This window comes from Crocodylus porosus, unplaced genomic scaffold (genome assembly GCF_001723895.1).
Source record: "Crocodylus porosus isolate Cpor-Errol unplaced genomic scaffold, CroPor_comp1, whole genome shotgun sequence".
NCBI lineage: Eukaryota > Metazoa > Chordata > Crocodylia > Crocodylidae > Crocodylus > Crocodylus porosus.
In genome coordinates, this window is record NW_017728886.1 from 215,964,883 (window position 1) to 215,992,167 (window position 27,285).

General features: G+C 41.7%; 1 protein-coding gene and 1 long non-coding RNA gene across 2 annotated transcripts in view; one reads left to right on the forward strand and one right to left on the reverse strand.

Moving 5' to 3' along the window:
• PI15 (peptidase inhibitor 15) overlaps nucleotides 1–22,296 on the forward strand; it is a 35,394-nt gene extending 13,098 nt beyond the window's left edge. The window contains exons 3-6 of the mRNA XM_019549406.1: nucleotides 13,395–13,513; nucleotides 13,875–14,007; nucleotides 14,141–14,256; nucleotides 16,043–22,296. Coding sequence (XP_019404951.1) covers nucleotides 13,395–13,513; nucleotides 13,875–14,007; nucleotides 14,141–14,256; nucleotides 16,043–16,178 — 504 coding nt within the window. The 3' untranslated portion in view covers nucleotides 16,179–22,296. The remainder of the gene's footprint in view (nucleotides 1–13,394; nucleotides 13,514–13,874; nucleotides 14,008–14,140; nucleotides 14,257–16,042) is intronic.
• Nucleotides 5,866–27,285, reverse strand: LOC109319673. The gene is made up of 3 exons (XR_002103588.1): nucleotides 27,167–27,285; nucleotides 15,809–15,811; nucleotides 5,866–5,878 (listed from the first exon to the last, which is right to left on the reverse strand). It is a non-coding gene; the product is annotated as an uncharacterized LOC109319673 (long non-coding RNA).

A 27,285-nucleotide genomic window follows, 5' to 3' on the forward strand; every position in this document is an offset into this window, starting at 1 on the left:
TTTCTGCCATGGCAGGAGGTCGGACTAGATGATCTGCTCAGGTCCCTTCCGACCCTAGAAACTATGAAACTATGAAAATGGCCCCAGGCAGCATGGTGGACAGCAGCTCCCCCAGCTGCCTGCAGCTAGGTCTTGCAGTGGGGGGAGGGACATAGGTAATATGTAGGTAGGCAGGGAGGGCAGATTGAAGTTGTGGTGGTGGCTTGTGCTGAGATGAGGGAAGGAGTGGGTCAGGTTTGGCAGCTGGGGCTCTGGTCACTGGTCAACCAGGGCAGTGTGTGGAGCCCAGGGCTGGGGGCCAGAATGTGTGGCTGCAGGGCTTTGCCAAGAGCAGGACAAAGCCACGGGTGGCTTGTCTGTGGGGGTTGTTGGGGTGGGGAGGCTGGCTCCCTGTTGCTGTGTTCACTCCCAGGGAGGGGTCAGGCACTACAGACAACATGTTGGAGGGACGTGTGGGGGAAGTGTCACCCCAGATTTGTGTGCCTAGAATGGGGCATGTGACTGCACTTTGGTCGGACCAGCATCAGGCTGCCCCTGTGGCCCAGTGGGTAGGACCCAGCATGGGAGGGCTGAGCAGGGTGGGGAGGTGAGACTTGCTGCTGCTTCCAGGACCCCCATACCAGACACACCACCGTGGAGTAACACCATCCTACTTGCAGCTCAAGTAGCAACAGGCTGGGGGGGACCTGCTCTGGACTCACCTTCTCCCAGCCCCAGCTACTTGTGTGCTCAGCCACACCTCTGTCCTGGCGGGGAGGTGGGGTGGCAAGTGACGGTGGTGGCTGGGCAATGGCAACAGGTTAGAGCTGTGGCAGGAGGGGTTGAGGGCAGCGCAGCCACTCCCCCTGTCTGTTACTCCTCACACTGCTGGTGGTTCGGTGTTACTCCATGGCAGCATGGTTTGTGCAGGGGTCCTGTTGGTGGTGATGGTGGAGGTGGCAGTAGCAAGTCTCTCTGTCCTGCTCTGCCTTCCCACTTCTGGTCCTGCCCACTGGGCTATGGAGGTGGCCTGGTGCTGGTCAGCCCAGGCTGCAGCCCTGTGCCCCACTATGGTACACAAATATCGGGGGGCATGTGCCCCCCATTGCCCCATGACACTTTGCCAATGGCATTGGCTATAGTCAGGCACTCCCCCCTATGGTCAAGCACACACTTGGGGGGCTGCAGAACAGTGGCTCAGGAGGAGGGGGGCTGCAGAGCAAGGCTGGGGGTAGTTGGGGGGGGATGTGGCTTGGGAGTGAGGAGCACCAGCATATCACAGCTGCTCAGAGTCAGAAAGCAGCTGATTTGCTGATTAAAAAACCCCCAAATCAGACTCCAAAATATAGAGGTATTTAGTCTGTATTTTATTATAATGACTGAAGCACTGGTAGGTTTCCAAATGGCTTTAAAATCATAACGACAGTAAAAGCTCTGTTATCCAGCATCCCCCAGGAATGGGGGATGCCGGATAACAAAATATGCTGGTTAATTGAGTGGCCTAAATAGGCGTCCTTACTTTTTCAGGCCGCTGCTTCTCTTGCCGAGTCCCGGGCATTGCTGACCTTCCCATAGCATTGCCAACCCCCCTGCAGGACAGGGAGGCATGCCCCACGCAGCCTGTTATGCACCTGGGCCCTGGGGGCTCAGGGAAACCAGAATTGCCACGATGGGCACTTCTGGTTTCACTTTTCCTTGCAAGCTGGCATGCCGGTTAACAAAGCATGTCGGCTTGAAAGGTATCAGTTACTGGAGATTCTACTGTATATTAATAAAATATTGTGTTCAACTTATTCCTATATAGGTAGTGATGTTTCATTTTAATTGTGGAAAAACATAGATTTGTGGGGTTTAATCAGAACATTTTGGAATTTTTTTAATAAGAGAATTTGGGATTTTTAAATAGAGGAAGCCAGGATCCCTACTGATCTGTAAAGAAGCTGTGCGAGGGAATTTTTCATCTTCTTTCATAGTGTTCTCAATATTATCTGGGAAGGGATATTATCTAGGTGCCAAGGGATATAGCTAACTGAGATGTGTATAAAGTGTGATCAAATGGGATGAAACCCTGGAAACTATGGTTTTAAGGGGACAATGTTGGGGAGGATAAGGCATCTTTTAAATGGGTACCTGGTAATTTGGTTTGGGGAGCCAGTGGTGGCAAGATGTGAAGATAGTTTCATTTCTTCTTTGCATGCCATTAGCTATAGGAACTAGCTACCTTAACCATACTGGTCCATTGTGTTGCCTGGGCTTGGGAAGAAACTTTGACCTTTAATTAGGATTTAAGGTATGAATAGAACTACACACAAAAGATTTCCTACTTGTGAAATTTAAATTGCAGAGATATGTTTAAATTATTCATATTAAATTATCTCTGTTTCTTTGGGCAAGATTAATGTCACATTATGCATCTTTTCTTGTCTTTCACGTAGATTAATTTTCTTTACTACTGAAAAAGAAAAAGTAGACTGCCTATAGAAGCTCAGGCCTTTCTGAGCCAGTTCATCTCTAAGGGCCTTGTTACATAGTAATTTTGGGTGGCTCCTGGAGATCTTAACACCTGGACTGTGTGAACATTAACACCTAAAACTAGTTTTAAGCACTCATTATGTAGCTCAAAGTTACACCACTTCAGGGCAGGATTATTTCTGATCTGCATTACCCAACTCATGTTACACTAAGGTATAGCCCCTCTAGGCTACACCTTAGTTTAAACACCCCACCTACCCCTCCCCATCCCCCAGACTGTTCCCCCCCCCAGCACCCTGCTCACTGTCCTACCCCTCCTTACTTATGGCTGCCAATGCTGTCTGTCACAGGGAGCAGGCAGGGAAGGGTTAACTTGCCTGCTTACCTGCTGCCACCACTGCTGCAGCTCTCTGGGTAGTCTCCAGCCTGGAGAGAAGCAGCAGCCTAACAGTGGTGGCAGTGGCAGGTTAATTCTTCCCTGCCTACTTCCCCAGGGGCCCAGGGACAGGCAGTGCAGGCAGCCACAAAAAGACAGGTTGTGGGGGAGGGGAGGCAGGAGAGAACCCCATGGGGCAGAGGGGCAGCCCTTGGTATGCTGGGAACCAGGGGAAACCTTGGCATGTGGGGAACCAGGGGAGCTCTGGGAGGGGGGATTCTTCCTTTTTATTTTTCTTGGCCCCTGCTGCCCTGGAGTATGAGTGCTCCAAACTTGAGCTAGCATTACCACCAATCAACATTTGGGTGGCTCTCAGTGTAAGGTGTGAAAAGGCGCCAAGGTGCCACCCTGCCTTACCTTTTACACGTCAGATTAATATGATTAACTACCTCACTGCTCAGTATTCCAGAGTAGTTGATTATTTCTCCTGAAATGATTAATATTAGTATCTATAATGTCATCATTAAGCTTCCTTATTAACATCCTATTAAAATTCATGGCCCAGTTAGCAAGTCTCTTACAGATTCAGTGTCTGTCTCTTGGCTGACTCTATACCCAATTATATTTTAAAAATTTCTTCATAACAATAAGGGCTAGAAATTTAAATGGTTCCAATGCATGCCAAAATAGGTAGGAGGATGAGAAAAATGCCAATAATGTGTATCACTCAGTACCGGTTCAATTTGTCCACGTCAACACTACTTACTTGATCTTTTTAGTGCCTTATGATGCCACTGTCTGGGGTAGGAGACAAAAAGGCCATGTCCACATGAATACCTTGTGCCGCTGCTACTTGTTCCCAGGGAATGCATGTGCCACGTGCGCCCTGGTGTGCAGCAGGTTACCCCAAGTGGGAGCGAAGGCACTGGGGCCACCGACTGTGCTGGCTCGAGAAGCTTTACCTGGGGCTCAGGAAAGCTGCAGACATGGTGCTTCTGCAGCTAGGAGTCTGCCGACAGCCAGAGCATGGCTCCAGATGGCCAGGCTGCAGTTGTGGGTGGCACATGCTGTCACTGTATGTGCTACCCCACTTTTTTCATGTGCGGGTTTTTTTGACCCCAGAATTTCCCCCACGACCTTCTGCACTGGAAGGAGGCAGCATGGAGAATGCCTGAATGTGTTGTGAGTGGTGCCACAGAGAAGTCACTGTGGGGCCACATACTGCATGGCTGTGCTTGTCTGGATGCAGTCAAATATTCTTTCTTAGTGTCAACCTTTTCCCAAACCACAAGGGATGGATAGAGACATAATAATATTTTTATTTAGGCCAGCTTAAAATCAGAATAAGTAACTCCCATTTTCTGAATAGCTCCAAAAAACATGCCCATCTCCTTTCATAACACCCACGCCAAAGAATGAAGGTAAGCTGAATTTCTGAATCCTGGAATTTGGTAATTTTACATGAACTGGAACTTTGGTGTCATGCAGTCACCAAAATGTGTAACTATTAAATGTGACCCTTTACATAATAAGCACAATAAAAATAAATGTTGAATATGTATTTAAATGTATATATGCATTACTGGTATAAGGGTCTATATGTTACACTTAAAATTGAGTGTACTGCTTGAAATGGGTATTTTACTTCTCTGTCAGGCAGGTAAAAGAAATTACATCTACTGTATTGCATGTTTGAAATAATAAGTCAGGAGAAAAAAGACTGCAATACCACTCCTAAGCTTTATAAAATGCAGTAAAGTGTTGACAGAACTCTTTGGAGTGTTTGGAATAGTCCAGCAATTTCTTTCCAGAAAAAAATATAATTTCAGAAATGTGTTGTGTAGAATTTAAGCCAGATCATAAATCTCGGTGTGGGTATCAGCAACATGGGAGGTGAAAATTATTCATCTCTCTTTTTATTTCTATGACAAGGTGTTAATAAGATGTAGTTGAAAATGACCTCCTTTGTGATTTGTTTATTGAGGGTCTATGGATTTTTCTCTGGTACAAGCTTAACCAGTATTTGAATTTTGCTCATTTTTCATAATGGGGAGGAAATAATAGTTTGTGGCAGTGGAAGGCAAGTCAAAGAAATACATTCCAGAATAAAAGCAATTGAAGGATTAAACATATTTACACATGTCAGAGTAGAATTAACATATTATTTTCTGCCTGTGGAGAGTCATGTCCTCCAAGCACCTGTTTGATATTCAGGAACATCTGCTATTTTTCTTTTTTGACTTGCATATTTGATCAATGCAGTGCCCGGAAGAATTCATCATCATCATTCCAAACTGGTTGTCAGTTTATAGTGTTAAAGAGCCCCATCCTGCCACCATTTTGCCCAAGCACTGGAAGTGTTCACTGCTGATTAACTTTAGCCCCTGCAGGCTCATGACCGAAGGACTAATACAAGGCTTACACATGAGCTCTTCTTCATTCTGTGCAGCTATGGAGTGTCTAAACAATAGGTGTAATATGTGTATGTTTCTAGCCCTTCCAGTTGTAGGGAAAGCCTTGTTAACTCTACTTGGCCCCATTTTACCATGGTGATACAACATACTGAGAAAATCCTACTTTGTATTGCAGTCAATAAGAGCATTGCCATTCCCGTGTTTATGTCATATCCTGTGCTAGAGAATGCTTAAATGCTTAGTCCACTGGTAGTTGTACAATGTGTGTCATTTCAAACTGGGTTCACATGAGGCTCTAGCATGATATGCAGGTAAATCAAGAGGTATTCCTCTAAAAGAAGAAAAACGGCACTCATTCTGTTACAGCTGAATACTCACACAGTAGGCATGCAATGAATGCAAAAGAAAACTGCTTTAATGGATGTACAGAGTGCAAATGGTATGTTGTCTCTGCCTGCCAATAAAATTCAAGTCCTTAATATTTTATCTATCCCAACAGCATGCTCAAAGTAGTAACAATGTTGATTTTAATACCTGTTTTGTTTTAGTCAGTAAAATTTAACCATACCATGGCACATTCATCATTCACAGATGTCCTTAGCAAAAGCTTGCATGTTCAACCTTTTCTGTATAACTGCTGCCAAGGGCAATAGCCCATTTAAGAATATTAGGTATTTTACTTCATAAATAAAACAGAAGTAATTTTGTTCCTTTTAAAAGGCTGCCATTTTCTCTTGGGAAATTACTAGAAAATAAATAGATCTTGAAATTGTGGTATAGTAAAATTTCGGAGTCCTTTAGCAAACTTGCATGAGATTTTATAAAAGAAGTAATCTCAGATTACAGAAAGCTCTAATTATATTGGTAAATATTGTTGTTTCAGATATATTTGTGTAACGTATTTCCATATACATATAAGTAGGTGAGTTACAATCCTTAATATTTAGTTGTTTCCAGGTGTAGATTATTGTCCTACAGAAGACTCACCTGCACACAGATAAGTTAGGCATGCAAGACCACCATATCTAAATGATCCATAAATATAAATATAGTATTCTTGTAATAAGAAAGATTGCCCAAGGCCCAGGACCCTACTGTTCTAAGGACTATAGCCATCAGACACATCCAGAGAACAAAAAGACAAACTTTGGCCCCAGAGAGTTTACAATGGAAGTATAAGGCAGTGAACAGCAGACAGGTACAAAGAGGTAGCAGAACATGAGAAAAAAAAGGAACAGTTTGATCAACAATAGTGAAAAGACATTGACAGTGTAGCTGCAGCCAAGTCATCTACAAACACTGATGCTGTTCACTTACAAATTATAATTGACAAATATTTTATACTCTTTTCTCTGATGTTGTACTTCATGGAAATTATAGGGGTTATTACATGTTTTCTTGCTACGCATAGGGGAAAAATCATGGCAATACTGATATCAAGGGCAAAATATGCTTTCTTAGTGTTGAGGTGACACTGTTCCTGTGATGGTTCAGGAAATGTGAGAGGAAAGAATTATCTCGAGCGATACCTTTTATTGGACCAAGTGAATGGTAGGGACAGACATAGGCAAGCTTTTGGGTACTTTCGTTGACCTATGCAAGGTTAGAATTTTACTCCTGAAGCTCAGTTAGTATGTACTTCTTGTAACACATTGAAACTTCCCTAAGCTGTCTCACAAGGCTATTATCCGCTCATTATGCAAATCCCTTCTAAAGAATATCTTTCATTCTGATGGGATGGTTTAGATAGGAATGTGGATTTTGGGGTTCTGTGATTGGTCATCAGGGGCTCTGCAGAGAGATTGGGGTAAGAGTGGAGTGGATCAGGAGGCAGTGTGCCACCATTGCCGGGCCAAGTTACCTGCAGCTCACAGGATAGGGGTAGGGGTTTGGTGCCAGAAAAAGTGCTATGAAAGGGATCTGTAACTTTAGGAAGCTTGAAAGCCACTGAAAAAGATGACATCTTGACGTCTTTTCCAGCCTTTGATTCCACTATGACACCTACTAGAGGCTGGCTGCCCATTAATGGCAAGGTACAAACTTCTAGGGCAAGATCATCAGCCATTGTAAATTGATCTGAAGATCTGGGCCCATAGTATTTATTTTAAAGTGTATTTTCATGACATAGTCTTTCATCACCAAGACCATTTTACTAAGTGTTCCACCCATTGTTCCTTTGTCTGATTATTTGTCTTTTTGTGGCTGCCCTCACTGACTTCCCTTTACAGTGTCATAAGTACTATGCCATAGATCAGGTATTATCCAGACCACTATTTCAATCTATTCTTTTAACATTATTGAATTTCCTTTGCATGTTTAATAATAAAGCCTAAATGGTTATCACAGTGTTCATTATTTTGTATATTGCATGATCCCTTACTCTTACTTCTCTTATTAATTAATCCTGTTCTTTTCACCTCTCCTAATAAGGAAACTGTACCTCCATGCCTTTAGTCATTTTATTTACTCAACCTGAATATTTTTCTCCTTCCTCCCCATTCTCATCAGCATCAGAACTTGGTTGTGACCAGAATGGAGACTCTGTATTGAGAGAGAGAGAGATAAACAAATTAAAATGCAGTTTCTGGATCATTCTTCCCCTCCTATGTTTTGGAAGACGTTAGGTCTTTATAAGAGAATTCATCAATGTGTCTGCCTATTTTGGTGCATATTACTTATCTTTCATGTTATTCAAAAAGCTGGTCTTAAACTCTTAGTGGGCCTGGAAACTGGCAAGGAGACAAATCTTCCATTAGTGAGAAGGGTTCTTGGTGGGAAACTGCTACTTCCATCAAGGGCTGCTGCTCTACCTAGTGGTGGGGGGAAGGGTCTGTACTATCCAGTAACGCGGGAACCAGAAGTCAGTGTCTCCTGATGCTTCCAATTTCACTTCATTTGCCTGATGGGTCTTCAGGCACCAGTTTACGTGGAGGGAGAGCTTTTTGGAAGCAGTAGTCTCCCAATATTTGGGGAGCATGAGGAGCTATAGTCACCCTAATTTAGTCCTTGATCTCTATTATTACATCATTTGGGTTTTTTAGGGAGAAACTGAGAAACACATGAACAGACATTCACTTTTGATTCAGGAAATGCAGCAACATGCCTGCAGTGGCTCAAGCAAGGAGCAGGGGGTGCTAGAGCATGCCTGTCAGCCACTGCCAAAGGGAAGGAAGGAGAGAAGCCATCCAAGACTTTTCCCCCTTCCCTACTGTAGCAGAAGAAGCATGGCCTGGCCCCAGCCTGTGATCTGCCTGGGTGGAAGGAGGAGGGGCTGCCAGGCTGTGGAGGGGGTAGGTGGGGAAAAAGGCAGTGGCATTAAAATCATAAAAGCTTGAACAAGAATAGTCCTGGCTGTGTGTTTGCTTCCTCTTCTGCTGCTGCCGAGTTCTCTGGAATTTGCAGGACAGAATCACAGCACCAGGACTCTGCAGGGTTTCTCATCACTTCTTCTTCCCACTTTCAGGTATCTCTGGGATTTGTAGTCCACATTCACAGCCAGCATAATGAAGAGAAGGGGACAAGGCCAGCACACTGAGCTACCTTTACTAGCCTCAGATCCCTGGGGGGTTTGCTTGAGGTAGGAGGGGTGGTGAGCCAGCCAGTGAGCCAGCCCTCACTGCTTCGGCTAGGGAGCAGAGGGGCGGGGCCAACCCTTCTCTCTGGAGCAGACAGCACAGCCCAACCCAGTGCTGCAAAGAATCCTGGGATGCTGGGAGACTCTGATTTAACCTGAACCAGGAAGGGGTTTGAAACAGAAGTTTCATAAACAAGTTTGACCTAAATTAGTTAAGTCTGATACTACATTCAGACGGGTTTCTGTTAATCCAGTCTCAGCTGTTTTGAAACTGGTTTATGTGCACTGAACTTCTGTTCTGTTACAGGTTTAAACCAGTTTCTGATCTCTTAAACTAGTTTATGTGTAACTTGTGTCCCTAGCCATTATGTATGAAAGTCATGCCTGTGCATCCAATAATTTGGATTTCAATATTTTCCTACTTCTTTCACAACCCCAACATTGCTGCATTGTTCTGATATTTGAGAATGAGAAAGTGAAAGGGAACAGAAACAAAGAAGAAGTGGTTTAGGTTTGCTTTCACTGTCTAAATGCAAAAGTTTAAACAATGACTATTAGTAAAAAAAAAAGTGACAGTAAGTGCAGGCCTTTTAATAGTATAGACTACACTTTTTAAAATATGTGTTATGTATAGGCAAGATAATTTTATTATTAAAATCATGTTGGGTTCAAATGAGAATCTCAGTGCTATTTGTGCAAATATGTTGCACATGGAGATTATTGTGGGCCCTTAGCCAGGCTTGCTTCAAGTGGGCACACAACCTTCTGGCAGAGAGTATTCATGCCAGAGGCATGATTAATATCAGCAAGGAAGAGTGTTTATGGGGTGTCACAATTTTGGCTGAGCTGGTCCTAATGGATAATCACCAGGCAGCTGTATTTGGACCACATGCTTCTAAGCTCCCCTGGGTCTAAGCAGGCTCCAGGCACAGTTCCTGGCTCTGGCCTCTCATGTACATTTTTAGGGAATTGCTGACCATAAGTCTCTATAATATCTTAAGGAGAATCTCCCAAGTTCCAACTCTGGTGGTAGCAAGTTACAATTTAACCCTTTAATCACAGATTTTGCAGTAGAATTTTTAAATCAGTAATATGAGGTAGAATACAAGAGATACGTATATCATGACAAAATAGGAACATATGTATACAGTTTCCTCCGCCTCAGTACTCATGTTCTTGAGTGATCTTTGAGTTGTGGTCAGTGCCTTCAGGTGTTGAAGCTCCCTTCTTCTGGACCCCACTGTGCTGGCTGGGTCTTATCTTCCTGGTCATGGACTTCATAGTATTGTAGTGCTTAGGGTTTGAAGGGACCTAAACAGATCATCAGGTCCGACCCACTGCCTCAGGCAGGAATGGGTGCTAGGACCATATCACCCCATCCAAATATCTGTCCAGCCTCCTCTGAAGACCCCCAGGGTAGGAGAAAGTACCACCTCACTTGGGAGCCCATTCCAGAGCCTGGCATCCCTAACTGTAAAGTAATGTCTCCTGATGTCCAGCCTGAACCTTCTGTCTAACAATTTGTGGCCGTTATTCCTAGTAACCCCAGATGGTGCCCGGGGGAACAGAACCCCCTCTCCCCCCACCCCCGCCAATTTCCGCTGGTCCCCACTGGTGAGTTTGTAAATGGCCACCAGATCCCATCTCAGCCTTCTCTTGTGGAGCTGAATAGGTTCAGGCCCTTTAGTTTCTCTTCATAGGGCCTGCCCCATTGCCCCTTGACCATGTGAGTGGCCCTCTTCTGGATCCTCTCAGTGCTAGCCATATCCCTCTTGAAGTGCGGCACCCAGAACTGGATGCAGTACTCCAACTGTGGCCTGATTAATGCCACAAAGAGGGGAAGGCTTACTTCCCTGGACCTGCTTGTGATGCATCCGTAGATGCATGACAAGTAATGGTTAGCCTTACTGATCACTTCCTCACATTGGTGGCTTATGTTCATTCTGGAATCAACAATGACTCCAAGATTCCTTTCTGCCACCGTGTTGACAAGAAGGGTGTTCCCCAGCCTATAGGTGTGTTGCTGGTTTCTTCTCCCTAGATGCAGTATTCTGCACTTGTCTGCATTGAATTCCATCCTATTCTCATCCGCCCACCTTTGTAATTTGTCTAGATCTAGCTGGATTCTGTCCCTCCCCTCCAGCGGGCCCACCTCACTCCACAACTTGGTGCCATCAGCAAATTTGGACAGTGTGCATTCCACACCCACATCCAGATCACTGATAAAGATGTTGAACAGTACAAGCCCCAGGACTGAGCCCTGGGGGACTCCATGCCCACATCCCTCCAGGTGAAAATGATTTGTCCACCACCACTCTCTGGGTGCGACCATCTAGCCAATTTGCCACCCATCTGACTGTGTAGGCTTCAATGCTGCAGTCACCAAGTTATTTTTAAGAGAATGTGGTAGGAAACAGTGTCAAAGGCCTTCTTGAAGCCCAGGAAGGTGACATCCACCCCGACATCCTTGTCCAGGGACTTAGTGACCTGATCATAAAAAGAAACCAGGTTAGTCAGGCAGGACCTGCCCTCAATGAACCCATGCTGGTTTCCCCTGAGCATTACCTCCCCTGCTGGGCCCTTGCAGATGTGCTCCTTGATAATTTTCTCAAGGACTGAGGTAAGACTGACTGGCCTATAATTGCCAGGGTCCTCCTTTCTCCCCTTCTTGTAAATGGGGACCACATTGGCCCTTTTCCAATCTCCTGGTACCTTATCGGACTTACCCCGATTTCTCTAACTCAGCTTTCTTTAGCTTGTTCAGATCTAGCTTTCAAAAGATTCCTCAGCTCAGTGAGCATATTCCTTTTTTAACAGCAACTTTTAACACTTTTTGTCTTTGCTTCTTCCATTTTTGGTGGATTTTCCATTCCTCCAGTCTCACCTCCTGCAGGCTACTTTGGGAAAGTTTGTTCACATTAGGCTGCAGCCATCGTGGCTCTACAGAAGTTTCTTTTGAAGAAGTTAAAGGCTTAATTATACCAGTCATATCTCCTGCCTTCATTTCTGTGAGGGGATACAGACATAGGCTTTCTTATATTTGTAATCCAATATATGCAAAGACATTCAATGATATAGTAGTTTCATAAACTCAAACAGATGTCATGTTTTACATAGGCAACTTTGTCTTACCTGTCCCATGGAGTCAGGGATATGACCTAGGACAATAAACTTTGATTTTCTGATTCCCACTACTATCATTCTGCAACTTTGGACACATTAGATTGTAAACTCGGCAAGTTTTAGAGGCTTGCTTTGTAGGTTGAGCTGTAGAGATCTGAACATGCATATTCCATGTCAATAGGAAGACAGTCTATGGCTGGGGCATTAGCACCAACATGTATTCTTTTTGTAAGACATCATTCATTGCTTCTGTTTTTTTGGCTGAGACATTCCTCTGTTAATGACTTCATAAGTGTTTGCTTTGGAAATAACTGTATTTGGTTACAACTGTGTTGTAACTAAACCTGTGTTCAGGTTTTGTTAAGATAACTGGTTAACTCATAAGGAAAAATGTTCCCCCATTGTTCAAATGTCTTTAGTAATAAAGATTGATACACTGCACTTTCTATACCTATAACAGAACTCCTGAAAGGGGACTTAGGGATAGGCAGTCTCTGAAAGATCTCTTCATTAATTTGTTTTCCTATTATTTCAGAGGGGTGGCATTTGTTCCCATGCAGAATGATTTATGGGAGCTTATACTCAAATAGATCCTGGCTGGTGGAGCTTGAAGGGGATCAGTGCCTCCATTCTGACTCATTGCTTGTGCTATATACCCTTTGCTGACAATATAGTCTCAAAAGCATGTGCTCCCCTGGGCCACAGATGTATGCAGGGATCCTTTTGCTGGATGTAACAGTTTTCAAAGAGTATGTGAAATCATCCAAGGCTAAATTCAGTACCATAGCAAGGGCAGTGTCAGTGGTGAACTGGCACTGGGTGCCATCGCATGGGGGGTGCCATCACATGAAGGCAGGGTGTAATTACTTGAAATGGAAGTAATTACATAGTAGCATGTAGGGGGGTAATCTGCCCAACTTGCACTGGGCACTAAAATGACTGGCTATGGCTATGGCTGCAATATCATTCCCTTGCATGTTCTCCAGCTGAATATGTATCCCCTTAACCTTCATTCCAACAAATACAAGGCTGACCATAGCTCCTAGCCAATCCCTTCTTATCTTTAACCCCATACAAATCTACAGAGGGCCAGGACCCAAAGGGTCCATTTGTGACTCAGGAAGTCTACATACATGGGGTCACGTAAACTAGCAGACCTTGTTTATCTGATTTGGTCCTATGGAAGATCTCATAAGGCCAGTGTGTGGTAGATCTGTGTTCCTGTAAGTCAGGGAGGCCTCTGACCAGATTTTGGTTTTTATAAAGCATAGAATAGAGGATTAGTTCATGAGAACTGCAGTTTTGATTAATGTATTTTAAAAACCTTCTGCAGATACTGAGCTGTGAATCTGATATGGTTTATTTACATGATTACATCTTATGGTACCTGTCTCTTACTGTCTTGCACCATAATGTAATTTTTATTGCTTTTGCTAAAGATGTTTTATTTTGGCAGGTTTGGGATGAAACTCTTGCCAAATCAGCAGAGGCTTGGGCTGCTACATGCATTTGGGACCATGGACCTTCCTACTTATTGAGATTCTTGGGTCAAAACTTGTCTGTAAGAACTGGAAGGTAGGCAACTGTCTTGTAGAATTTTTGTGCAGCTTTGTACAAGTTGGACATCTCAGTTAGTGTAAATTACAGTGAAGCCACACATATGTGAACTTTTCAGATAGCATGATAACAGCCACTAGACTAGCTTGTAGTTAAAAAAAAAACCAAACCCAAACCCAAAAAACTAATTCTACATAGAAATATGCAAATGAATAACTTATAAGTTAACTCATCATTAACTTTAACCCAGCATTTCAAGTCTCAAAAGAAAAGTTGTTCTTAAATAGACCATAACACATCCCATGGATGTATGACAGAATGTTTTAATGTATAAAGCTCTAAAATGTATTTCTTCTCTTCTGCCTTTAAATAAATCTAGGTATCGGTCCATTCTTCAGCTGGTAAAGCCATGGTATGATGAAGTGAAGGACTATGCTTTCCCATATCCTCAGGACTGCAACCCTAGGTGCCCTCTGAGATGCTATGGACCCATGTGCACACACTATACACAGGTTATATGAATTCCATTCTCTTTACCAATCTACAGTTCAAAGATGGACTTTTCTATGGTGTATTTATAGCTCTGTATCTTATATATATATTTCTTTTCAATTTGGACTTTACCAATAATGATTATTTATTCAGATGGTTTGGGCCACTTCCAATCGCATAGGCTGCGCTATCCATACATGCCACAATATGAATGTCTGGGGGTCAGTTTGGCGACGAGCTGTTTACTTGGTATGCAACTATGCCCCAAAGTAAGTTCCTTTATTTTTTATTCGGTTTACTTTCATACTTTCTGTATGTTAGGGTCATGTTGTAAGGATCTTAACTTCTTTTCATGACTTAGCATTTTAATGCTGACCTTCATTCATGGGTTTTTGCTGGGTCTATCCCCTCAATTAACATTATTGATCATAAATGCACACAAACAAAAATGGAAACATTAATATTTATTTGGAACAAAAACATATTATTATATCTCATACTGTAGTATTTACCCTTTTCATAACCCCCCCACTCCAAATGCCCTTTTCCCCCTTGCTATGCTATATCTAATTTAGCATCCAGTTCCGCAATCTCTCTGCTCATATCACTCTTCACTTTACGCAAGCTGTCTTATTGTAGACCAGACCTTTAGCTCTGGAGGAGAAAGACTGGAATTTTTGGCTGCACAGGGCTATGCACACCCCTGGTGCTGTGTAAGAAACAAAATAATAATGAGTTGTGCATGTTTTCCATAAACTTTCAATGGCACAGATCCACAAGTAGGGAAGAATATGTGAGTGAGTGAGTTTGAATAATGTTGTTGTCCCAGCTGTCTTATGAAAAAGAAAAGGATTTTTATCTGTGGCCATAAAGATTGTATAACCTTTAACAGGTGAATTGGGTAAAAAAACAGACTTCTTGAAGAAACCTCCTTTATTTTGGGAAACAAGGACCGTGTTATGTTGCTCTTCTGGGAGAGGATACACCTTAGCTCCAGTCCCTACTACTGAGACCATTCATATATTTTTACAGTAGACAGTCATTGGATAAAACCCAGAAATAACCCTAGATGCGGGAACTGAAACTTATAACTTTGAATTCTCAGAGGTATGCCCATTTCATTGAGCTACAGGCTTCCTGTTGCTTGTTCTCCGTGAGTCATACATTTCTAACTGCCCACTGGGCCTGCTTCAAGAGGAGTTGAGGGGGATCCACCCTTCCAGTCTAGTCAATAATATGGTTTGTGGTATACTCTCATCTGGAAAGTGAGAAAGGCCACAGGCATAGGCAATGTGTATAGAGGACGTGGTGCCCCCCCGAGATTGGGCCTCACAGGCCAGGGAGTGGGGGGGTGACAGCCAGTACAACCCTTGAAATCATGGGGGCACCAAAAGAAGCACCAGTGGTACTTCTGGGTTTCCCGCCAGCACTTCCAGTTTTGCTGTCGGTACTTCTGCTAGCAGCAGCGATGGGCCACTGGGTGATCCACACCCCGGTTGGCTGATGGCCACTAGGCCCCCCCCAGTATCAGGAAGCACCAGTTGCCCATGGCCACAGAACACCTGGAGCCTACAAATAATGATGCATGGGCCCTCCTCCAGCATAATCTTACCTTCATCCTTTCATTCAACTTTCAAGTAATCTTCCACTTCCAGTATTTTTTCTCTAATGCTGTTGTGAATAGTCTTTTATGTTCCCATTTCCCTTGAGCAAATCATCCTGGGTTCAGTCTCAACCTAATGTGGTTGAACTCTTCCCGTGAGATATGACTTACTAACTTAGAAAAATATGTATGTAGCCATTAAACTAAAGCACTTTAACAGTCTAAGAAAACTTTGAAACCGTGTTTGCGCCCCAGTTCCTTACTGAAAAAGTGTTTTGGTTGTTTTCCTTTGATTACAGAGGAAGCCTGCAAAAGTTATTCCAAACTGAGCATGGATATATTTTATAAGTACCCAATGGGAAACATAACCCCCAAATTTATTTTGCACTTATTTTGGGTATATATTTGTTTCTCAAATTACTAAAAAATGTTCTTACTTTTTTTTTTTTCAGGGGCAACTGGATTGGAGAAGCCCCATATAAAGTAGGAGTCCCATGTTCCGCTTGTCCACCTAGCTATGGAGGATCTTGTACTGACAATCTTTGTTTCCCGGGAGTTACATCAAATTACTTATATTGGTTTAAATAAGCTAGCATCAGTTTACATTACTTTTAAATAATATGGCTGAATAACAAAAGCTTGTATATTGAATTTTGCACATATTATAAATATATATATAAAGATACTGTAATAATACCTTGGTTTTCTTTTTGTATGCTTTTGTTAAATTAGTTTTCAAAGTACAGAATACATTTATTTTAACCCTTTGAATTTATAGCCAAATGTTCTCCAATTCAGATGATTGCCATGTAGAGAAGGATAAGCTTATGTTCATCTTAGGAAAGTGTAGTTTCCTAAGGAATGTATTCTATTTTCTATTAAAAGCACATTAAAAAGGGCACTGTCAACTTAAGTCTAAAACCTGACTTCCTTTAAAATTATACATATAGACAGCAAATTGTCACTGGAATCTAAATCAATGTTTAAAAATTAACAACAGCCATGACTGTAGTGCAGTGTTTTTTAGGCTATGGTCTGTGGACCTCAGGGTCCGCAAAAGAAGACTATGATTTTCAAAAGTATGTGAAAAGCCATACTTATAGTTCAAAGGGGTCCACACCTCCATTCAAAATGTTTTAGGGGTATACAAATGCAAAAGATTTGAAAATCACTGCTGTAGTGTGTTGTACAACACAATGCATTGTCCTTGTCTTGGAAGTGGTACTCTATTTTGTACCTGCGCTTACATGTACACATTTGATGATAGTCTGAGAAGGAGTATACACACATACAGGAGAAACTGCAAGTTTCAGCCCTATTTTAGCTACCTCATACACAACAGTTATTAACTTAAATTATTTTTCAAGAGTTCAGTGCAAGCTGCTGCTATCATCAATAACGCCTGTGTGAACAGAGAGAAGTAAAGAATAGGGAGCTATGTTGGCCTTTGCACCACCACAATATACTGTGGGGCTGAAAGTATTCGCCAATCTAATTAGAACCTTTTCTACAGTAGAAAAAATTACCAGTATTTTACCACTGTAACCAGTTCACCTCCCCTGGTGAACATAATTATATTAGTATAAAGAAGTTTTATACAAGCATATCAATTTCCATATGGGAAGGAAAATGACTGTATTGTTACAAGACACCTATGTGTAAGTAAATAGCATCCATGTCTTTATCAGAGTAACTATGCTGATTTTTAAAAAAACTCTTCCACTAAGTGAAATAGTTATATTGATGAATATTTTAAAGATAGATCTGGCCTAAGGTTTAATCAAAACATTTCCCAAAAAAGTTGTCATTGATCAAATTGATTAATGAACTTAAAAAAGGGAAAGAGAAAATCTTTTAACAGCATTTGAAAAAACTGATAATTTTTATAGCAGTTGACAGTGTGCTTTACACAATGGAGCAGGGCTATTTCTTGAAAAAAAATGCATTTACCGCCCTCCAGAATGGGTGCTTAGTAGAAAAGGTATGGAGAAGTAATGACTACAGCTTAAACTAGAACACTGAACAGATAGATTTTCCTGAATTATATAGTTAGATTTCAAACTCTTGTTTGTTAGTATACCAACATGTGCAGCTGTAATTGAACTAAGGGATGTACAGAATACTACAATGTAGAATTTAATTCACACAGACCAGAGAGCACAATTACTTCTTTCCAATTTTCCATGTTCCCATTTGTGCCTAGTATGGCTGAGTGCAAAGCTTTAAATTTTTTGAACTTGATGTAGCTAGAGTCAGTACTACAATTAGAGTGGTACAGCTTCACTGGTATTGTATACATGCATTTTTAAAGCAATAATACCATCTTCCCAATGTTGGTCAAGGGAGTCTGCCATCATAACAGAGGGGATGATAAGAAGTAATTTTTTTCTAAACTTAAAAAAAGGGAATTATATATTGGCAAAAGGGTTGATATATATGTAATCAACCCTTTTGCCAAACATGACAATAATATTGATAACATGAGTTCTATACTGGACAGCATAAAAATGTTGGCTCTCTGGCTACCTATCATTTGACATTTACTTGGATGAGGTCCTTAATTGTACTGTAGCTCTTCAAACATTTCTGGAAGCAACATTTCTTTGTCTGAAAAGACAGTACTTTGAGAGGTATATAATCCTAAACCATTGATACATTTCCAAGCTTAAATGCTGCACTTAAGTTAATGCTCCTGTTTTAATACTAGTAACAATTATAATTTTATGGATTTTCCTGACTGTAAATAAAGGGCCTGGAGTCCTTCAGTCCTTACTTGTCAGAAAACGTAAATAGTATGAAATTCTCCCCTATCCAGAGAGTTAACACAAATTTTATCTACCACTTATACACACATTTAAAGGATTTTGATGAGCTCTAACTGTCAAGTTGACCATGCACTGCAACCCAAAGAACATTTTTAACAAAAGAGTAGAAGATCGGATGCAAAGGGCAATTTGTATCCTATGATAGGTCTCTTTGGAGAAGGAAAGGGGGAAGGATAAGGACTGCATCTTTACATTTTCTTTATTTTGCAATTGAAGAAAATATAATTAGGCAGAATATACATTTAACAAATGTTCAGATTAAGCTGTAGAGTCTACAGTATTAAGGTTGACATTTAATAATAATGATGCACTTTGTAACTTGCAACTTGTACATTGTGTAGGACACTTTTCAAACCAGACTAGAAATTATAAATTAATTTATACATCAGTAATTCAGCTGAAATTATTATAACGGGTATATATCTTATTGTATCTGTTCATTTTTTTAAGTTGGTAGAAATAAGTTGATTGTGTGGAATATTTTGTTTTCTGTGGATACAGGAAACTGCAACTGTCACACAGGTGTGCAGATTTTTCACAACACCCAGTCATGGTGCTAGGGATCATTATATCTATTATAATCACACTGTAATGGACAGCAGCAGGAAATAATCTGAGTATAAGCTATTTCATAAGAGCAGCTTCTGAGTATCCGAGCATCAGTAGGGGTTACTACTAATCAGACATTTGATTAACGAAATGCAATTTACCCTTCCATTTATTATAATAGTGCTGTGGACCATAAATCTTTCTATATTATTTATTTGAATCCCTACAATTAAAAGCATCAACTCTCTCTTGGGTTGAATAACAACAATGCCAGTCAACTTCTCCTTTGATGGCCTGTGTCAGTGCTGCTTGATTTATTACCTGACACAAAGTAGTCCAGGAGCTAAAGTACCAGAAATGTCAGGGAGACCCACGGTATCTACTATAATATAATAATATATCCTTGGGTTTGCAAACAGAGGAAGAGAAGAAGCAAAACCCCACAACTTCCTTTTTTGGGCTTAAAAATCCAGGCCCACTCTTTCTTCGTAGCAGAAAAGGTATGTGCTGCTTAACAACAAATTGGCTGTTGGAAATATATTCCTTTGAACAAAAAAAACTTGTTCTATTTTAAATTTAAAACAAATATTTGTAGAATTGGTCAAATGCTAAAATAAGATGAAGAATAGCTGTGATTCAAATAAAAGATACTATGAGAGTTATAGAAGAAAAAATATGTCCTGATGCAAGCTAATGCAGCCTTTTATACCATAATAACTGCCAGTCAGATGTTTAATCAAACAGATAGTAATGGCTGTCTTTTTGGTGCTAATCTATATATTCTGGTGCTATTCATCTTTTTGCAGAGGATGAGGTTTATTTCTGATATTACTGAATATGATCTAGGGATTATGATCTTTTTCAAAGTAAATAAAGCATCTACAAGGAAGTCAATACAGCACTTGTTCAAAATTCTTCTTTTAAAGACATGTACATAGATCACTTCAGCTTTAAAAGTCTTTTATGCATCAGGAAAACTTATTCCTAATCTAAAAAAAATCACTCTCCCTTAATATACTTAAAGAACCCTATTATTAGTGATTGAACTCCTGTGTCAAGATCAAAGAGAGAATAACACATTCAGTAATTGAGATTGCTGTTGAACACACTTTAATGACCTTCTCAGGAATGAACTAATGCAAAAACTTTAAGTTGAATTTTGTTTAATTCAGCCTGTAAGAATGTATATATGCCCTTCTCTTGGGATCAAGTTCAATTCTCATTGAATTCAAAGGGAGTTGAATCAGCCCTCATTGATACCATTGAGATATTTGCCACTAATTTCAAAAGGTCTAGGACCAAACCCTTTGGAAAGAGAGGAAGAAGGAAAAAAACTGATGCCTGTATAGGTAACAGAAGGTAGAATTAGGTTTTTGTCATTTCAGCAGCATTGGGGGTTGGACTCAGGAATCTGAAAGAGAACAGGTATACAGAATTGATAAATACCATAGCTGGGGCCTTATACTGAAGCAGGGATGCTAAAGATATGACTCATGGGCCAGACTTAGCCAATGGAGCCCTATCATTTGGCCGACAGTGCTTCCCATGTTGGGCCAGGACAGGCATGTGCTTTGCGCGAAAGAGCTGGGACAGGTGCAAACTGCAAGTGTCATGCGGGGGTGGCCTGGGGCATATGCTACATGCAGTGTCTCCAGCTAGGCCAAGGCTCACACTGCATGCAGTGCCTATGGCCAATCTGGAGTGGGTGTTGTCCACAGCCAGACCAGGGCAAATGTTGCATATGATGCCTGTACCAGACTGGCTGTCTGCTTTGGATCCAACATACAAGTCTGGTCTGTGGGCCCAGTCTGGCACATGGACTGGCTCTGCACCATTCTTTCAGCACATGGACCAACCCTGTGCCATTTGTCAGGCCTGCAGGACCTGCAAGTTTGACATCCTTGTATTAAAGAATATATAGCATAGAATGTGTGTACATATGAGGTTGCATGCATGGATGCCCTCTTGTGGTTGAAAAAGAAATTTATTTAGGCTTGATTTCCTGTAGAACTCAGTTTCTGTAGAAACTGAGAGGAAAGAGGAAAAGGAGCCACTGGAAAGCCCTTAAACACATGCAACAGTAATAATTATATCATTGGAAGGAAGAAGATCTTTGCAAATGCCCATGTCTTGTGGCTAAACTTTCCCTGTTACTGTTAGACTTTGAAGACATAACTATTGCTTTCCTTTATTAAATCTGAAGGTAGCTTGTGAACTACTTATCTTTTTTAACAATAGTTTTTTGTACACTGTGCAGTATATAAATTCCTACATTTTGGCTGTATTAATTGGTCCTAAAAACACAGACGCATTCTGTGAAAAATTCGTATTTTTGGATACAGTTTTCCCTCAGAATTCACGTACTAGAAACATGGCCTCCTCACTCTGGTTTCTTCTAATTATAATTATGACATTTTAGCTTACTACTACTACTAACAATAGTAATAATAGTTTGAAGGCCAGCTTGCTGCTTATTTTTTTTGTTGCTGAGTTTTTCTCAAGACATGGTTTATTGCCTAGCAAAGAAGAAGTTCTTCAAATTATCATCTAATCATGTTATTCTGGATTTCACTTTTTGAACCGGATGGGTTAGAGTGGGTTTAAACTCCAGGTAACTGTCAGCCTGCTTCCAAAACACTAATGGCATCTGTGTGCTGAGCTCTCCTTTGAAAAAGCACTGCAGAAATAACATCACACAAGTCAGGAACTATTTTTGATACAATGTTTAGGGTACTAATACTCTCCCCTGGGATTTAGTGGCAATATTAGATTGTTCTGAAGAGGTAAATCTCTTTGTTTCATATAAGGTCATATCTAATTAAAAGGTGCTTAAATGCTGGGATTCATTTAAGAATTAAACTTTTGGATAGTTTATGGTTGCTAAATGCTTGTACATTTGCTTTTCTTTTTTTTTTCTTTTTTTAACATAGTATGACAATGTTTTGAGGACTGGACAATGTTAAGATTCATAACTACAACAGAATATGTCATTCTGATTAAAATCAAACCTGAAAAGGTTTTAAAGTATTTATATAGTAAATTACCCATTTCTCACTTTCTTACTCAATTACCCATTTCATAATTTTTTTGGCTTTTGTATTCTTAACAAATTATTTTTTTCCCTGACATGGATGTTTATTGCTTGAAACAAAAATAACAGTGAATAACATTTTCCATGTTGTGATATGATGCTATATATATGCTATAACTGAGACATAAATCAGTATTCCTATTTCAACTCCTGAACTTATGAAAATAAAAAGAAATGTAGATTATTTTGAATTAATGTGTAATATTCATGCATTTAAATAAAATGAACAGTATTTACAGTTGATGTTCTTCTGAGGCATTTTGTTACTTTTGCGCCTGCCCCTGTCATGCCTAATTAAAATATTAAAAAATCTATTTGGGCCAAAAAATAAAATTAAAAGGCAAGTGTTAAGGGGACTAGTAAAAGGATAACTGAACCCAAATTTTAATATGATTTGAAAGTGTTTAAATACCTCCTGTTATCTTTTGGTTTCAACAAACTGAGCATTCTCTACTGGGAGAGCTTCTATTTTTCATAGCTGTGAGCTCATGGCCTGCCTTAAAAACAGCAGGTGACAACATTTTCTTGTGTGCCTTTGACCAGGGGCAGTGAAGCTCCTAAAAATTTGAGGACAGTAACCATTGAGAGCAAATCTGAAAGTACCATGTCTACCTACCTACGTTTCTTTGTGGTCCTTGTTATTGTGGCTTGAGAGCCCTGTTTTACTTAATAATTTGCCTAATATAACCTTTTTGTTCTAACCAGACATGCTGCAACTCGTTTGGAGGAAAACGGAAGTAAGATAAATAAAAAATACTAAGAATCAGTTAGAAAAGACTACGCTGGGGTCCGAAAAGGGAACTTACAAGGGCTCACTGGAGGTGACAGGGAATTTGGGCTTTGAGAGAAACAAGGATGAAATAAAGGAGCAGAAACATGGGGTTATGGGAAAGGAGGACTATCTTAGGAAAACAAACATGAAGAATATCAGGAAAAAGGAGGCTTCAAAATATTTATAAAAATGTAAGTTGTCATATACAAATTCAGATTTTAATCAAACCTAATTTCCAGTTCTTATCACACCAAAAAGAAACAGCCCAAACCATGTCAATAGTATTCTTCAATTTAAAGATGACACAACATAATTTTTAGAAGTCATTAATCCTTCATATTCAATATTTTGCATTTCAAATTTAGGGAAACTCTCCAAAATATTTCTTACCAGAGAGAAAATTCTGAAGAGATATTAAGAGTTACTGAACATCAGGCAAGAGGCCAGAGAGATAGGGGAGGAACAGAAGAAAAAGCAGATTTCTTTTTTTAATTATGCCATAATGCACAGTCCCCAGTACTGCAGTGTGTTCAGAGCCAAACTGAATTACATTTAAACAAACAGAACTTTAACATAGAACATACCTACAAATACTTAAAACAACTTAGTAACTAAGGGCTCAGACAAAAGTGACAATTTTTGTGCAATCTGGCCCCTGAAAGTACACTATAGCCACGTTGTAACACACCTATCCCCAATACCTGAGCAGGGGTAGCTGAGGGGCCTTGTGAGGTGGGGGTGGGGCTCCATCCCCTACCTCCCCACCTCTCCCTCAGCTCTGGCCATTCAGCAGCTGGGACTCCCTCCTCTTTCCCCTCCCTCTCATGCTGGCAGGCCCAGAGCTGGGGGAGGGGGAGACAGGGCTGGGGAGAGGGGTGGTTTGGCAGCCTCCTTGGAGGCTACTGGAATGCCCCCACCTGCTGGCCAGGGCTGGTGCAGGCTGGCTCTAGCCCCCTCCCTGACCCACAAGCAAATGTTGATTGTGTCAAGGGTAGGTTTCAAACTCATGGCATTTTATGTAAAGCGCCATGAGTTAGAACTGCCCTACTGTCTGTCTGCAGCCTAAGGGTGGAATTCTGTTTCCTTCTGTGTGTCTAAATGGTGTCTGTTTGGTTATGTAAGTGTCATGGCTGTCACTTAAGCTTAGACAGAAATTTTGTTTCTCTGGTAGTGTGGATTCGTGTGTGTGTGTGTGTGTGTGTGTGTAGACAGAGGATCCTCAGTAGTCTATTTGTTGGCTGAGCACATATGCAGTTACTTGTGTGCTTCCCTTGTGGATGCATACTGTCATCTAAGGCTTGAAAATGTAGGTGGCTAAAATGCATGACTAGTTACCTTGATAGAGGAGGAGGATGGCCTTCCTATGGTTCAGCAGTAATAGCTGAGTGTTTAAGATACTTTCCCAGAAAACAGGAGACACAGATTTTAGGCTTCCCTCATCCAGAGTGTGATTTAAACTGCATCTGTCTGACTCCTAACATAGTGCTCAAACCACCACTTAGCAGTGAGACTTGCACAGAGCTGTCTCTGGTGTTCTTTTGATTCTTACCTCTTGGACTGCCAAGAGAGGGCTATATGTATGGCCAGGGGGACAAAAACAAACTTCTTGTATAACTAAGTGGGTGCATCTACCTGAGATGCTTAACTGCTCAGTAGACTAATCTACTGCACAGTAAAGCATCACTATGTAACTGAGCACAGCAATGAACAGCACATTAAAATAGGCTAACTTGTGGTGTTCTACCACCTGTATTTACAGGTAGTAGATTTACTGCAAATTAGCTAATGTACAGTAGTGCACGTTTACATAGCTGACTGGGAGCAAGTTGCTCCCCATCAGCCCAGGCAGCAGAGGGAAGAAGAGCTGTCCTATATCCCAGGAAGCTGCCTATTTCCCAGCCCCTGATTGAGGCAAATTGGAGCTGGAGTTGGGACACTGTCTCCTTCCCCAGCAGCTGCTGGCCCTGGCTGTAAGATGGAGCCAAGGTTGGTTCCAATCTCAAGCCCCAGGAGCAGGGCACTACAAGGCCAGGGGAGACTGTCCTAGCCCCATCTCTGATCTTGGAGCAGGTGTTAAGCAGCAGGCAGCTGTCTGAGACAGGGATGTGGGGACAGCAGTGGGAAAGCTCCCCACCACCCTCTGGAGCCCAGGCCTGATTCTGGTGGCCCCTTCCAGCCTGGGGCTGGCATCCAGGGAAACCTAGAGTTTCCCTACAGGCCATAAGGGGGCAGAGCAGGACAGGAGTAGCCCTGCCCTAAACTGCTCCCATTGGAAGCAAATTTGCTCCGAATAGGTGTATGTGTGGACGTGTTCCCAGGGAAAGTGTGTCAAAAACAGCCAGGTACTTGGCTAATACAGCCAAGTAGATGGCTAGAAAACTGTCACTTATATGCACAAAGGGAAATAGAATTCCACCTGAACGTCTCATTTAGTCTCTTTTTTATGGTGACCTATACTGCCACTTGGACTTGTGAAGGTTCACAAGTGCTATTAGGAGGCAACAAGTCTACTTGTTCTGAGACTTTTGGGCCTCCATTCTCTAAAGCCTGTCTGAAACTGTCTCAGGCAAAACAAGATGATTAGGATCCTTTCTGTTTCTTCCTCCTGGAAAGTAGAGGTTTCCCTTATTTTGTTGTAGTATGTCCACCAGGGTGACAACCCCAGGACAGCCAAGTGCTATTTTAACCCTTCATAGAATTGCACAGCATCATTTTCATAGAATGATGCTGTTCCTGTGGGTTAAAATCATATTAAGGTTTACCTTATTTGCTCATGTGAGACCAGCAGAAAACACCTTTGACTTTTCTTTAGATTTTCCAATTCCTCATAGAATCATAGAAAATTAGGGTTGGAAGGGATCTGAGGAGCATCTAGTCCAAAACCCTTCTCAAAGCAGGACCATCCCCAATTAGGTCATCCCAGCCAAAGCTTTGTCTAGCCGAGTCTTGAAAACTTCCAAGGATGGAGCTTCTACCACCTCTCTGGGTAACCTGTTCCGGTGTTTTACTACCCTCATAGTAAAAAAAAAAATCTTCCTAATATCTAACTTAATTTCCCTTGCTGCAGCTTGAAACCATTGCTCCCTGTTCTGTCATCTGCCACCAATAAGAACAGTTTGGCTCCATCCTCTTTCAAACCCCCCTGCAGATAGTTGACAGCTGCAATTAAATCCCCTCTCAGTCTCCTCTTTTCTAGATTAAATCAGCCCAGTTCCCTCAGTCTTTCCTTATAAGTCATGTGCCCTAGCCCCCTCACCACTTTCATTGCCCTCCACTGGAGTCTCTTCAATTTGTCTGCATCCTTTCTGTGGTAGGGGGGCCCAAAAGTAAACACAGTACTCCAGATGTGGCCTCCCCCATAGAAGGAAATAATCACTTCCCTTGATCTCCTACCAATGCAGTCAGTATGCTGTTAGCCTTCTTGGTAACAAGGGCACATTATTGGCTCATATTCAGCTTATTGTCAACTTTAACCCCCAGGTCCTTTTCTGCAGAGCTACTGCCCAGCCAGTCAGGCTCCATCCTGTACTGATACATGGGATTGTTTTGTCTTAAGTACAGGACTTTGCATTTGTCTTTGTTGAGCTTCATGAGATTTCGTTTGGTCCAATCCTCCAATTTCTGTAGGTCACTCTGAATCCTAGTCCTACCCTCCAGCATATCTAGTGGCATATGAGGGTACACTCTATGCCATCTTCTAGGTTGTTGGCATTGAAAAAAACCAGCCCTAGGTTAACTCGCGGGGCACCTGTGTTGATTTTGGCTGCCAACCAGACATCAAACTATTGATTACTATCCTCTGACCCTGATGATCCAGCCAGTTTTCTATACACCTTCTTTTCTTACAGTTCTTTCATCCAGCCCATACTTCCTTAGCTTGCCTGTGAGAATGTTGTGGGAGACTGTATCAAAAGCCTTGCTAAAATCCAGGTATATCACATCCAGGTGTGTCGCATCTGCAGAGCCAGTCACCTCATCATAGAAGGCAATCAGGTTGGTCAGGCATGACTTGCCCTTTGTGAATCCATGCTGACTTCCTAATCACCTTCTTCTCTTTCTAAGTGCTTAGAAATGGTTTCTTGAGGGTCTACTCCATAATTTTTCCAGGAACTGAGGTGAGGCTAACTTGTCTGTAGTTCCCTGAATTCTCCTTTTTCTCTTTCTTAAATATGGGCACCCATTTCCAGTCACCTGGGACATCTCCTGATCACCATGAGTTTTCAAAGGTGATGGCCTGTGGCTCTGTAATCTTATCAGCCAACTCCCTTAGCACCCTCAGGTGCATCCCATCTGACCTCATGGACTTGTATATGTCCAGCTTTTGTAAATGGTCCCTAACCTGTTTTTTCACCACTGTCGGCTGCTCACCTCCTCGGCAACCTGTGCTGTCTGGTGCAGTAGTCTGGGAGCTGACCTTGCCTGTGAAGACTGAGGCAAAAATGACATTGAACACTTCAG